The 14,880-nt window shown below is 54.2% G+C and overlaps 1 protein-coding gene across 1 annotated transcript; it reads right to left on the bottom strand.

Moving 5' to 3' along the window:
- Positions 1-7,211: 7,211 nt before the first annotated feature.
- FAM50A (family with sequence similarity 50 member A) lies at positions 7,212-14,658 on the bottom strand. The gene is made up of 13 exons (XM_006278184.4): positions 14,243-14,658; positions 13,215-13,299; positions 12,387-12,486; positions 11,587-11,756; positions 11,421-11,497; positions 10,565-10,631; positions 10,113-10,174; positions 9,863-9,939; positions 9,630-9,684; positions 9,383-9,431; positions 9,139-9,209; positions 8,480-8,590; positions 7,212-7,372 (listed from the first exon to the last, which is right to left on the bottom strand). The coding sequence occupies exons 1-13, from the start codon at positions 14,351-14,353 to the stop codon at positions 7,364-7,366; spliced, it is 1,044 nt and encodes a 347-aa protein (XP_006278246.1). The 5' UTR covers positions 14,354-14,658; the 3' UTR covers positions 7,212-7,363.
- Positions 14,659-14,880: the final 222 nt, after the last annotated feature.

Here is a 14,880-nt window from a genome sequence, read left to right as displayed (position 1 = left end):
ACATAAAATTAGCTAACATAAAAAGTTCATCCTCCAGGGATCGAATCAAATAATAACCAGCACAAATACATATACACATAATTAGATTCATAACAAAGAACTGCACGATCAGGGCTTCAGTGGGCGTCATGGCAAAGTCGCGCGTCAAGCCCTCACTTCTTCCGATGATGTTGTCCTTCTTGGGGCTTCTCTCCGCCACACACTCTGAATTCCGGATCTGTAAACAAAACTCTCAAAAGATAAGTTAACGTATATCAAAATATTTACAAAATTTGCATGGAACCACACTATCATTTCTAAAACATATAATACAGGTGTTTGCTACTCTGGACAACCGTCTCTTGCACACTCAACTGGATTAAATCGTCGAGGAGCCGTCGTCTAGTTCTTCTGGATAATGGAAACCTAACTCATAGGCCAGTTGCCATTGGCCTGCGTCCCCTAAAATCCGAAGTTGCCGCTTATTGAGTCCAGAACGCTGTAGGAGAAATCCAAACATGTATCGCTCCTCTGGTGTTTTCTGTGGCAATGATGGAAGATCGGATTCACGATGTCTTGCTCCTTGAGCCTCGGTCAGGTGTCAACGTTCCCGATCACTAGATAATCTTGGCTCCATCAGGATACGCAGTCGTGACAACTGACGAAGGAGGTTACTCAAACTCCATGGACATGAGTTCCAGCCATGAGACTATAGCCTCATCAGATTCCATTTCAGATTCTTTGTACAGCTGCTGTAACTCCGTCCGAGCACGAATGCGACTGGTGGTGGCACAAACTTCATCTTGTGCATCAGTTACTGGGTTGATCGTTGCCATAGGACGAGCTGTTACTTCGGGAGTCGATGCTGCTGTTATTGCTTCAGGCAGGAGGGGCGGATGCACTCCTCCGCTCGATTCTCCCTTCTGTCGGCAAGAAGCCGTGGTCGCTGGAAGCGACGCTGCGTCGGTGGGCGGGGTCGCCGGCCGAACTCTCGCGGGTTCCTCCGAAGCTCCACCCTTCTCTTCCGGTTCTTCCACGTGGTCTCCCTCTTGCTCGGTGCCATCTTGGCGTGGCGTCTCAGGATTTTCTTTCGCAGCCGCTTCTTTGACCGCTTGAACGGCCATACGCAGCTGGGCTTTCAAACTTAAATTCTTCTGCATTAAATCGGTTACAGTACGACAAGTTGCAGTTAGTACTCCCCCTTTTACTGTAAACAAAAGGCATGAAGTTAAATCACTAAGCAGGAGGGATTAGAATCCTGGCCTAATTGGCTAACTGAGCAGTGTTTTGGGGTCTTTTAAATTAAGAGGAAAAACTGACTGGAAAAGCTTGGGTGGTGTCTTGGCCAGAATATAGGAATAACTCAACTAAGACTCAACCTCTTTCTCCTGGGACCACTGAGAGCTGCAAAGCTGAACAGGAAGCTGTAGAAACTGCTCCCTATGGGGGAAGTCTCCCCCCCTCTGCACTGGAGAAGCAAGTTGGAGCTATGTGAAATGGGAACCCAAGGTAAAGGGAAAGAGTCCTTTTCGTCTTTTTCCCTTTTTGCTTTTCCTGAATTTTGGAATGGGATAATACCATGGGGCTATTAATCCCTGGAACAGACTTGACTAGGGTTGGAGCCTGCCAGTTTTTGCTGAGAGATTTGGGCCATTATTAAAAACTTGGCTCACTTTAGGCCAAGGCTAAAAGCCTGGCACATTTGTTGCTGTTGCAACTACTTTTGGCCTCAGCCTCTGTGTAGCCTGAACCCTAGCAGTTTTGGTCAGTTTAGGCATTACTCCCGTTTCTTGTTTTGCAACTGTTGGGTCTCAAGCTTAGCTGTGTAGCTGAGGCAAGCTGCAAGTTCAGGACAAATGTAAATAGGTCTGGCACCCTTTGCTTGGCCCAGGCCTCAGCACAGGCTTGGCCAAGCCCTTCTTTGAGCTCTCTTGCAGTTTTCTGACCCAGCATAGGTGGGGGGCTTAGGACTAGGAATTTTGAGAGCGCAGTATACTAACTGAAGCCACAAGCCACCATGTAGAAGTGGAAATCAACACTCTACAGCTTCCCAGGGAGCAACAAGGGGCCCCTTATGCCACAGAAGGACCCACACTCACTAGCAGCTCCCTAAGATGCAGTGTAAACCTAAGGAGCAGCTTACAGGACTCTCCTGCTGAGCAGCAGGGATAGGAGCACAGGCTCCATGAAACTAACCCTTGGGTGAACTCCCCATGTCTCAGACTGCCTGGGCATGGCTGGAGTCTCCCCAGAAGGGGTGCAAACTAGAGACTCTGTAGTTGGCAGCATTTTAAATTGCATTTGGCGTTTTCCTTTGTTTTCTATAACAAATCTGTCCTTTATGTTTACGCCACTTGTGAGGAGGGTTTTGTTTATGCAGGACACCCCAGCCACCTCAACAGTGAAGCAGGTGGAAGAAGATGTTAGAATCTCAATGGCTGTGAAAGTGAATGAAGACTGCAGCAGAACAAGATCCCCAGTTGTCTTGGTCCCCTTGTCATTGGATCAAGGTCCCTTTCCATTAAGAGCTGTTTGGAAGCTGATGTGCAGCAGCTTCTCCACAATAAAATCATTCACAGGAGTATTCCTCAAGCCCTTTGGTGATGAGCTAATGGCAACAGGAGCAGGATTATAAGGTCTGGAAGCTCCTAGTCATAAATTGGCATGAAGGCAGCAATTACAAGAAGGTTGTCTAGGACTTGGACAAGACAGGAACATAGTTCAGCAGCTGTAACTGACTGAGCAGCCCTCTTCAGGATCTGCTTTGCTCACCCTACCTAGGGAGGGGGCTAAAAAAGGTGCTCTAAACGTAGCCTGTCTACCTTCTTCCTGACTGGATAACCGTGTCCAGTGGGATCACCTTTACTGCAGTCAAAAATACCAGTGAAGACACACCATCTTTTTCAGGACCTGGAATATCACAACCCTCATGGACAACCCTAATAGTGAATGTCTAGAGTGCCACACTGCAATCGTGGCTTGAGAACTTAGGCGACACAACATCGATGTAGCTGCACTGAGTGAGACCCATCAAGTGAGAGATGAGCAGCACAAAGAACAAGGAGAATGCTGACTTCACAGAGTTGGTTTTGCCATTAAGAATTAACTCATAAGCCAACTCAGTGCATTCCCTATTGGAATTAATGACTGTCTTAAACTGGTAGGGCACCAGTATGCCACTGTCATCAACATGTATGCGCTGACTTTTGATGCCGCCGATGAAATTGAGGAGGAATTCTACACCACCCTTGACCAAAGTCCTTTTTTGACATTCTGGAGGGAGACAGACTTATTCATCTTGGTGACTTCAATGTCAGAGTCGGAAGGGACTCTAACCACTGGAACGGAAACATCGGCAAGGAAGAAATAGGAAAGGTCAACTCCAATGGCATCCTCCTCTTGATCAAACATGCACCATCACTAACACCCTGTTCTGCCAGCAAAACAGGCACAAGACATCATGGCAGCATCCACGATCTAAGCATTGGCACCTGGTTGATGATGTCATTGTCCATGCCTGGATCACAAAGATGTCCAACATCACCCAAGCTATGCTAGGAGCTGATGATCAGTCCAGAAATCATTGGCTCATCTGCTTGGACATGTCACTCAAACTGGCTCCCAAATGATGGCTACAGCAGAAGCAATGCTAATGGAAGATCAATGTTGAAGGACTCTAGGACCCAAGCAAGCGAGACTTCTTTCCCCCAAGTCTTAATGAAAAGCTGGTGCATTCCAATCAATGAGAGAATGTTAGCAGCATGTGGGGTGCCCTCAAGGCCACCATCATCAGCACCTGCGAAGAGACACTTGAATTCTCTACCAGGAAACATGAAGACTGGTTTGATAAGAATGACAAGGAGGTCAAGAGTTGATCATTCACAAGTGTAAGGCCTTTTGTGCTTGGCAAAACACCAACTCCAAGCAAAAGAGATTAGATCTCCAACAAGCCACGGCAGAGGTCCAAAGAAGGACCCACAATTTGAAGAACAAATGGTAGGAAGACTAGGCAAAGGAGATTCACTGACATCCATGATATGCGTGGTTTCTCTAGTGCCACCGAATCCATCTACAATCCAAGCACTTGGGGACCAACCCCCTTGAGACATAAGGATAGAGGAGACCTGATCAAGGAAAGGGGAGCTATCACTGCCCATGGGAAGGAGCATTTTGAAAAACTTCTCAATTGAAACTCTGTTATTGATGAGAATGCTCTCAACTCCATTTACAACACCTAGTCAGAGATGATCTCAGAATCCCCCCAACCCTTGACAAGATGAGGAAGGCCATCAAGCAGACGAAGAATGACAAAGCTTATGAAACAGATGGAATCCCCACAACAGTCTTCAAGAAGGGAGGAGAGGAGCTCACATCACAGCTTCATGCCCTCATCTTAAGGATCTGGAATGAGGAGGAAATACCAGATGACCATGATTTGTGACAATCTTTAAGAAAGGAAACAAGTCCAACTGGAAATTACAGAGGGATCACCTGGCTGTCCACAATAGGATAGATTATTGTGAGAACCCTCCTGAACCATCTCCTTCCACTTGCTGAAGAGCTCCTCCCAGAATCCAACATAGGTTTAGGGAATCATGAGGCACAACTGGCCCCGGAGCAGCTTCCTGCCCAGCCATGCACGCTGACAGCGCTGCTGGGGCTGGTCTCCATGGAAACCCAGGCCCCATGCTGTCACTGCACTGATGCTTCTGGGTTCTCCGTGGAAATTGGCTGCAGTGACACAGGCAAAGGCTGCTGGGAATGGAGTCTGGCCACTGTCCAGATCTGCCATTTTGCCCACCCCTGACCTCAAGCATGAGGTTCTGGAGATTTGCAAACCCAAGGCCCAAAGAGAGCTAAGAGTATGATTGGAGGATCCAGAAACACAAAGCAGGGCTGAGAGAGAACAAGATCAAGGAAGGTAAAAGACACAGTGTCTGAGTGTGGGACCTAGAGATTCAGGAGCCAGGGATTGGTTGAGTCAGACCAGAGGGTCCACAGGCCCAGAGAAGGGGCAAAAGCTGGACTAGGCTCCACGAGTGAGAGAGACTGAGCCACATGAGAGGGCCAGGAGCCGAGAGAGGGATGGTACGTGGCACTAGGGGGTCTGGGAGCCCAGAGAGGGCCAAATGTGGGACCAGGGCAGGCAGAGAGCTCAGGAAAAAGTCTGAGCAAGGGACTTGTGGGTCCGAGGGCCCAAGGGAGCAGAGTGTATGAATGGAACATCATAGTGATAACATCCGTGAGGCTTGGGGCATGGTGTAGAGGCAAAACAACCATGAGCTTTCCCTTTAAGGCTATAGGTCCCTCAGCCTGCCCATGCCCCTGCAGGGCACCTATCAGGCCTGAGAGTGGGATTTCAATTAGTGGGGTCTAAGAGAGACCCTGTGTGGGAATAGTTCAAATTAAGGTTTACTTTAAGGCTTGTAGACAGCCTTCCTTTCCCAACTTTCAATTAAGAACAAGGTGTGAGGGGCAAGCAGTCTAGGGAGGGTGACAGAGTTAGAGCTGGGCAGGAGCCACAGTTATATCCCTGTGGCCACAAGCCTGCTACAGATGTCAACTCATGGGACAGTATCACCCAGGACAGCTCTAAACTGAGGAAGAGTCTGCCACAGGGATCTCAGTACTTTGAAACCTCATGACAACAGGAGATGGAAAAGCAGGAACAGCATGTCACGAACCAAATCAAGAATCCAGCACCATCCACTCCACATGGAAACACATGTCCAAACTGCAGTAGCATCTCTCAATCCCGGATAGGCCTCATCAGCCATCTTTGGACATAGTACCAGAACTTATCTCCAGGGGTGGCCATGATGCCCCTGGAGCCCCACCAGCCCTTATTAACTTCACCCTACTTAGGCAATGACCTCTTCACTCCCTGCAATGCCTTAATGCATTTACCTTTCAGATAAAGGGAAGCTGCCCCAGGGCTTTCCAAGCTTGATCTCATGCTCCTGAGCTCAGGTCTCTCTACTCTCCTCCTCAAGGGCTAATTAGGTGGCTCAGACCACCCCTTAGACCACATCCATGCCTTGCAGATGTCACTGTCCACTATTGAGCTGTCTGCCCACACCTGGGCACTTCACCTATCTGGGCTACTCCCTTGTACAACTTTGGGTTCCTGACCTGGATCCTGCCTCTCCTGAGATACTGGGCCCCTGGCCCCAACTCCACCCTTCTCTGGGTTCCTGACCTTGTCTGGCTCCAGCAGTGGCCTCCCTTGACCTTTGGCCCCTCCTAGGTCCTGGCCCTACTCCTATGCCAGTTGAAATCTCTAGGCTCCATGGCCCTGGCTTGCCTCTCCTGGGCTACAAGTCACTGACTCTTCGCTAACATGACACTACAGCGGCAGCCCTGCTCTTCAGCTCCTACCTTTTTGGCCCTGGCCCTGCACCCAGGTCAGCTGAGACCACTTTACCACCCCTCATCTCAGTCCCCAAACCACCAATCTGCTTACCCCAGCATAGGTGTTTGCCAGGAGCATGGCTGCAGCCCTGCTGTTCAGGGTTTTTTTTTTCTCAGCTACCATGATCAAACTATGGCCTCAGCTCAGACTCTGGGTTTATAGCCTGTAAGCCCAGCCCCCTTTTGGGTCATGTGACCCCTGATTGCCTCCTGCAGCACCCACAGACTGTCCCACCTGTAGTCTACTTTGGTATAGTGACATGACCACAAAGCCTTTTATTACACACACACACCCCCCTAATTCCCATATTTACCCAAATCTAACACACTTCTAAATTGAAGGCAACTCCCCAATTACCAAGGTCTGGACATAGAAAATTCATTCTTTAGTTATAATTTTCCCCAGCTAAGACTGCCTCATTGGAGGGAAGGAGGGGTCACCTTCAATTTCTCCCAAGACTGCAGCAGGGAAAGCAGTAGCCAGGAGAGTGGACAGGTCAAAGAGCTTGACCCCCACCCTTTGCCCTGTGGTCCCCCAACTACTTACCACCCCTCAAATGGGGAATGTTGAACAGGGAAAGACTCACATTATATGCAAATAAATACAAGATGCACCAGCCTGTACTTCCCCACTTATACATTGCCTACCCACCCATCCCACTGGCTAAATCCTCTGCCCCCCCCCCCCCCCCCCCCCCGGGTAATGCCTCCATCCCTCTGTGCTTCTGCCAAAGTTAGTGCCTCTACTCACTGTGCTCTGGGTTCCCAGTACACCCCACCCCTTCCCCCAACCACCATCAAAGACAGTCCAACAGGGCAGGCAAGAGACAGGTCATTTATTTCAGGGACAGTCCAAAGAGACAGAATTAAAATGGCAAGGGGGGAGCAACAGCTTCATTAGTGCCCTCTCCTTAGCAAGAACTGGGCAGGGGAAGTGGGGGGAAGGGGAGCCAGCTGGTCAGGGGTTAGCTCCTCACCGGATCTGAGAGAGAGAGAGAGAGAGAAATGGGAGTGAACCCCTCTCCACCCCTCACCCCCCCCACTTCCCCCTTAATCCCAGACTTTCAAAAACTTCCTCTATTATCCCAGACCTTGTAAACCTCCCTGCATAATCCCAGACCCCCATAACAACCTGGACCTCCCCAAAAGTAATGCTAGACCTCCCCAAAACTACCCTAAATCCCAGACCCTCAAACCTCCCCCATAATGCCAGATTTTAACTGCCCCCTAAATCCAGACCCCAAACTACCCCCCCTTAATCCTAGATCCTTAAACCTACGCCCTTAATTCCAGACACCCAAATTACTGCCATTTCTCCCAGACCCTCATAACTATCCCCATAATTCCAGAGCCCCCTTCCCCATAATTCCAGATATCCCAACACTATTATTCCCAGACCCTTAAAACCAGTCCACTTGATCAGAGCCCCCCCAAACTGCCCCCCTCAATCCTAGACCCCCAAACTAACCCTGCAATTGCAGACCCCCTAAACTTCCTCTCTTAATCCCATACCTTGCAAAACTACCCTTAATCCCAAACCCTTAAAACTACCCCTCTTAATCCCAGGTGCTCAAAACTACCCCCCTTAATCCCAGACCTCCAAACTACCTCATTACTCACTGTCAAAACTACCCCCACATAATCAAAAACCTACATCTCACCCCATTGATTCCAAACCCTCAAAACTATCTCCTTAATTCCAAAAACCAAAATTACCCCCATAATCCCGGATCCCCTAAACCTAGCCCCATAACCAAAAACTATCCTGTATAATCCTGAATCCCCATAATCCCTGCTCAAAATACTACCACAAGCCCCCAAACTAAACCCATTATCTGAGACCCCCCAGACTACCCCACTTAGTCCCAGACCCCCAAATTACATTCATAGACCAAGAACCCCCAAAACTACCTATTAAATCCCATACCCAACTACCCTTTTAATACCAAACCCCTAAACTCCCCCAATAATTCCATCCCTCCCAAACTACCCTTTTCATCACATCACCCCAGACCCCCCTACATTACCAGGCTGCCCCCTATGACCTCCCCGAAATCCCATAGAACACCCGCCCTCTCCCCCCACATACCGTATACTTGTCCCACTTCTTCTCAGGGTCATATGGCTCCCAGCGGCTGGCTGGGAAGATGTGCTTGTTCTTCTCATACCAGCTGCGCAACACCACCTTCCCTGCATGTGACTGGGGGAGGTGGGGTGGAGGAGGTCAGGACAGGGCAGACCAGCCCCAATCCAGCCCCCACAAACGCATGGAGTTCTACTCAGCCATTTGCCCCAGAGGTTCCACCCCAGAGTTGGTCACATTATATAGCCCGGTATGGGCCTTCATCCAGCCTGATCTGGGGTCTGGTGGGGGTGGTGGGGAAATAGGACTTCCCCCACTCCATGTGGTGTTATACTCAACAGTTTGCTCTAAAGGCTCCAAACCCGGAGTTGGTTGTACTGTGGGGCCCGATATGGGCCAACAGGATAATCCAGGCCTGATCTGGGGTCTGGTGGGGAGCAGAGGGTTCTTCCCCCCACCCCTCCTTGCAATGCTACACTTGACCATTCACCCCAGAGCTGGCTGCATCCTGGAGCCCTATAGGAGCCCAAAGTATGAAGATGGGATGGCAGGGGGGGGTGTCCAATCCAGGCCTGATGCTGGGGGGAAGGGGGGGGGGAAAATGACACATGGGCTGCTCAAGGAGTTTGGGTGGCCCCAATCCTGCATGGGGGGGGTCCTCTCACCTCATCCTTCTCCACAGTGGCATCACTCAGCAGCCGCACATCCTCATGGACATCAAAGTTGAACAGGGGCCCTGGGGGGAGGGGTGGATGGCATAAGCCCCAGAACTGTGCTGACACCCCCAATATACCCCAGCCCCCCCATCCTCTGCCTGATGCCCCCCAGACACCCTAATATGTCCCAGGACCCCTTGGCCCTCCCCAAATGCCCCAGCCCCCCCATCAACCAAAGTGGGGGCTCACTCACCGCTCTTGCCTCGGGCTTTGGTGACAATAAAGTCATAGAAGCTGTGATGCTGCGGGGCAGGAAGGAGAACATTAAATCTGCCTCCCCCACCCAGCACAGACTAGGGGGGCCCTTAAACTGTGGGGGCTCCATTAGAGTCCTCCACCCCACTCCCAGCCAGGCCAGTGACAAGGGGAGCAGGGTACAGAGATTAGGGACGGTTAGGGGGATTTGAGGAGATCCAGGTGGATCCCCATCCCAAACTCACATGGGGGATGATGAGGTCCTCCTTGATGTACATGAGCTGCTCCACCCCAGCTGACCTGGGAGGGACAGGAGGGGGATCAGAGAAACTGCCCAAAGCTGCAGCCCCCCCTAGAAAGTTCTGATCCCCCAAATCAGCTTGGTCTGGCCCAAAGAGCCCCCCTGAGATTCCCCCAGAACCCCAGAGACCCCCAAAACCCCCAACCCCCGCTTCCCTCCCCTCAGAGCCCCCATCACCGAAGCTCGCTGAAGTCCTTGCGGAGAATCTCCAGTGCCTTCTGCAGGAACTGCTGGATTGTGTTCCCCTTCTTCATCTGAGGGAGGCATAAACTGGGGGTCACCCCAGTTTCACCCCTGCTGGAAACCTCCCAACTGGGACATGAACCCCACCCCACACACACCTGGGAATCCACCAGGCTTTGTGGGGACCCCTATGATGCTGAGGGGCTGTTTTGGGGGGACCCCCCTGGCTTCCTCAGAAACCCACCTTGACCGTGCGCCGGTGGCCAGAACCATCCCAGTAGCTGAAAGTGATCTCAATCTCCTCGTCTGGGGGGGGGGGGGAGGGGGGGGAAGTGCAGTGGGGTCAGAGCCCCCCAAAATTCACATCTCCCCCCACTCTGCCCACACCCATACAGGCTGCCCAGGGACCCATGACTCTCCCCTGGATCCGCCAGGCCCCTCCACATGACCCCCCAAGTCTCACAAATGACTCCCCAGGGTCCCCCAAAGCTGTCTGACCCCCCAAAAGCCCCCCCAGACTGCACCATCTCCAACCCCTCCTCTGCTGAATCCCCAGGATGAACCCCAAAAGTCTGCCCACTAGTTTGTCTACCAAGACCAAGGTTGTCTTTGGCAACCTGGAGCAGGGGAGGAGCCAGGAAACCTGGGCTTCTCAGCCTGGCTGCCAGAGCTCCCACCAAAACCAGACCCCCTCACTCTTGATCTTTTCCTGCTTGGCCTCCCACTCCTGGCGCAGCTCCTCACGCAGTCGGTTCTCTTCCTCCTGGGGGCAGAGAGCTTGTGGGAAGGCTGGGGGTCCCTGGGGGCCCCCAGAAAAAAATCCAGCCAGGCCTGGTAGGTTTAAATCTGGAGCAAAGCCAGGTGGAGGCCAGTGCAAATATACAGTACATGGGCTTATTCCAGGACAAAATTACCCCAGGATTATACGACCAGAACCAGGACACATGGGTTCCATGACATGGCAGGGTTGCCGGGGGGGGGGGGGGGGGGGGGTGGCAGGCGCCCCCCCCCCCTCCGGCGGCGCTATGAGCCTGGATGCCCGGGGTTCCCTGCTTGTGGAGCCAAAACACCTAGGTTCTGTGCTAGTATGAAGAGGGTCTCACAGCAACAAGGCTGGGAGCTCAGACACCTAAGTTTTCTAGTCTTAGGAGCAGAACACCTGGGGGTGGGGGAAACCCATATGCCTGGGGTCTCTTGGGAATGGGGCTGGGAGCCTGGATGCCTGGGTTCTCCCACAGCTCTGGGTGGGGAGTGCAGTCTAAGGACTTAGAGCAGAGTTCAGGGGAGGCTGGGAGTCTGGATACCTGTGCTCTCTGGTCACAGAGCCAGGACACCTGGGTTCTCTCTCATGGTGGGGTCTGGGGGGGTCATAGCAGGGAGGGCTGAGAGCCTGGATGCCTGGGTTCCCTGGCCTGAGACCCCAGGGTACCCAGGTCCTTTCCCTTCCCCGGGGTTGGGGAATGGAGCCTGGGTAGGCACAAGGAGGTAGGGCTGGGGGCCTGGGTTCCCAGCCCCAGATGCCAGACGACTGGATCCTTCCCCAACCCATTACCTCACGGTCCCGATCTGGGAGGAAGCTGGTGTCCACATCTGGGTTCTTCCCCAGTTTCCGTCTCTTAGGTGGCTGCTCTGTGGGAGGGGAGGGAGGCACGCTAGGTGAGCCCTGCTGAATCCCCCTGCCAGCACTGGAGCGTTCCAAACCCCACATCCAGACCCACCATCTTTGTCGGGGTCATCATCAGGGGGAGAACCAGTGCCTTCCTCACCCCCCACCTCCTCCACCTCCTCCTCCTCCTCCTCTTCCTCCTCATCCAGGGAGAAGCTGAGGCTGGAGATCTGCCGCTTCTGCTCCTGCTTCAGCGCTCGCTCCCGCAACCGCTCCAGTTTCCTACAGGTCCCAAAAGCAAAGTGTTGTGGCAGCCCCACAGGACCAGGGGAGGGGGGGCGCTGAACACTGACCCCAAAACACAGCCCCTCCATACCCCCACCTGCCCTGGAGGGAAAAGGGAAGCCCAGGAGTTTCCCTTCCGGCAAGGGGCTCTCTAGGACTGGGAAGCTACAGCCTGGATGCCTGGGTTCTCAGAGGGGGGGTGGGGGCAGAGCAGGGAACCCAGTTGCCTAGGTTCCCTTGGGGGGAGAGAGCTGAGTGCCTGGACACCTGAGCTCTAGAACAGAAGAAGGGACTGGGAGCCTGGATGCCTGGGTTCACTGAGCGGGGTCAGTGAGCATAAGAGTAGGTCAGTTGGGAGCCTGAATGCCTGGGTTTCCTGTGTGGAGGGGAGCAGAGTGCCTGGATGCCTGGGTTCTCTAGAATAGGAGAAGTGACTGGGGAGTAAGAGAAGGTGGGGCTGGGAACCCAGATGCCTGGGTTCTCTGGGTGGAACGCAACATCCCGATTGTGGGGGGAGGGCAGGGTGTCACAGCAGGGCACCCAGATGCTTGGGTTCCCTGGTCCTCCCCTCCCCACCAACCTGCCCCCAGCCCTCCCTGCCATGACCCACCCCCCAACTGTGCTCACAGCTGCAGCTCCTTGCACTGCTCCCTCTTGGCCAGCTGCCGCTCCCGCTCCTTCACCAGCGCCTCCTGCTTTGCCTTCATGTCGTTCAGTGTCACCAGCCCTGGGAGGGGAGGCCAGATGCCTGAGTTCCTTGGGGCACCCTGGCACCAGGAGGGGTGCGGGCAGGAGAGGGGTACCACCCCATGATGCCTAGATGCTCGAGTCGCCCAGCCTGAGAACCAAAATGCCTGGCCTCTCTGGGACAGGGGTTGGAGCCCAGATGCCTGGGGTGTCTGGTCTTAGAACCAGGATGCCTGGGCCCCATGCCAGGACCCTAGTGGGAATCCCGGACACCTGGGCTCTCTTTGCAGCTTCAGAAGGGGTGTTTCAGGCTCGCAGGGTAAAGGGGGGGGGGGGGGGTGTCTCCTGGATGCCTGGGTGTCTCCCAGATGCCTGGGTCCCATCCCAGGGGCCTAGTGGGAATCCTGGATGCCTGGATTCTTTCCATGGCTCTAGGAGGGGCATGGGAGATGAGCAGGCTAAGGGCAGGGGTCCCCTGGATGCTTGGGTTGTCTTCACAGTTGTGGAAGAGATGCGGAAGGCTGGCAGGCTAAGCGGGGGAGGGGGGTGCAGTTCCCAGACACTTGGGAAGAGTGTGGAAGGCAGGCTAGGGCTGGGGTCTCCAGGACACTTGGATTCTCTGGTCTCAGAACCTGGACACCTGGGTCCCATCCCTGCTTCAGTAAACCCTGTAGGGCCTGTTTGAGAAGCCTGGGTTCTCTCCTTGGGTCTGGGGGGACCTGGCAGAGCAAGGGTGAGGGGCACCTCCCAGACACCTGGGTCCCTTACCCACAGTGCTGGATTTGAGCTCAGCCTCCACCGCATCATAGTGAGCCGAGAACTTCTTATCAATGTTCGACTTCATGATGTTCTCCTGGGGGAGAGGTTGGGGGTCAGGCCAGCCCTGCACCCACTGCCATGGGGAGCCCCTCCGCCACTGACCCCCAATGGATCTCACCCGTACCCATCCCTTTCCTCTCTCTCCAGGCTTTTAGTCCTCCCAGTGCTGCCCCCTGAAATCCCTGATGCTCCCACAGTATAAACTGGGTTTGCCAGTGCCCCAACCCATTTCCTTGGGAACACTGCCTCCCTGAGTGTCTCATGATTGCACCAGTCCAAGACCCACCCACCGTAAGCTGGCTTGGGGAGTACAAGTGGAGCTCTAGGGTGAACTTTGGGATTTTGGGGTACAGGGAGGTCCTTCCAACCTGTTTCCCAAGGGTTACTGTTTCTCCCAAACCTCTCAGGCCCCCTCCACCAAGTCCCAGACCCTCCAACACCACAGGCTGGGGCTTGGGATACAGGCTGAATTTGAGAGTACACATTGGGTCTTGGGGTATAGGTGGTCCCCCCATCCCATTTTCTGGAGGACAACACTTCTCCCTGGCCTCCCATCCCTCTCCTCTTGGATCCCTGACTCCCCAACACTGTAGACTGGGGGTTAGGGGTACAGTTTAGGGTTTTGAGGTCCCTCCAACCCATTGCACAGGGGATAACGCCCACCCCCTAGGCCTCAGCCCCCTTCCCCCATTGCACAGGCTGACTTCAGAGACACAGACTGGGGTTTTGGGAGTACAGGGGGTCCCTGCAACTCATTTCCAGGGGGACGCTGCCTCTCTCCAGCCTCTCAGCCTCCATCCTCTGGATCCTTGCTGTCCCCACAACTCAGGCTGCCTTTAGGGATTCAAGCTGGAGGTCTGGGGGATGGCCCAGGGCCCTCCGCGGGAACGCTGTCTTTCCCCAGCCACTCAGCCCCCCCACCAGGGATCCCTTTTCCCAGGCCCCAGCCAGACAGAGGGGTGCAGGGGCCCCCAAACCTCAGCAATGCGCTGCCTCATCTGCTCCATGTGCTCCCGCTGCCGCTCACGCTTCTTCATCAGCTGCAGGGCTCGGCCGGCCTCGCTCGCGGCTCCCTTGTACTGCGCCATGGTGGTGTCAGGGGCCGGGGTCAGCGACCAAGGCTGGTGGGGTCGAGGTAAGCACCTGGGATTGGGGGGGCAAAGGCAGGGGCCAGCACTTAGGGGGGATCAGGGCTGGCCAGGGGGGCCCAGGCAGTTGGGGAATCCCTAGACTTCAGGAGGGGGGGGCACCCCTTGCTGGTGACGTAGGCGGGTCCCGGGGGGGTCACGTAGCCCTGGGTTAAAGCGGGGAGGGGTTGCAAGGCTCCCGCAGCAGCGACGGATCCTGCTACCGGGCGCGGTTGTGACCTCACTGCCGCGCACCGTGACGCACGGGAGAACGCGACACCCGGAAAGAGAAAAGCCCCACCCCGTGTCTCCAACGCGGAAGTGGGGCTATGCAAATCGCCTGCCGCGGTCTGGAACCCAGCCGCTGCGGGGGCTGTTTGACAAGATGGCAGAGCACGTTGGGCAGGGGAGAGAGCACTACCGGAAGTGCGGGGCTAGGGCTCGCCTTGACGGACAGGCCCCGAGAAGAAACTGGAGTGGCTCGCGCA

The sequence above is a fragment of the Alligator mississippiensis genome, chromosome 8 (genome assembly GCF_030867095.1).
Source record: "Alligator mississippiensis isolate rAllMis1 chromosome 8, rAllMis1, whole genome shotgun sequence".
NCBI lineage: Eukaryota > Metazoa > Chordata > Crocodylia > Alligatoridae > Alligator > Alligator mississippiensis.
Note: the sequence above shows the minus strand (reverse complement) of the source record. Positions and strands in the feature narration are given on the sequence as shown.

Coding starts and splice junctions, on each gene's coding strand:
- FAM50A (XM_006278184.4), bottom strand. CDS start 14,353: ATGGCGCAGTACAAGGGAGCCGCGAGCGAGGCCGGCCGAGCCCTGCAG. Junction 13,300..14,242: donor TGAGGCAGCGCATTGCTGAG/GTTTGGGGGCCC, acceptor CCTCTCCCCCAG/GAGAACATCATGAAGTCGAA. Junction 10,632..11,420: donor TCCCAGATCGGGACCGTGAG/GTAATGGGTTGG, acceptor CTCTGCCCCCAG/GAGGAAGAGAACCGACTGCG.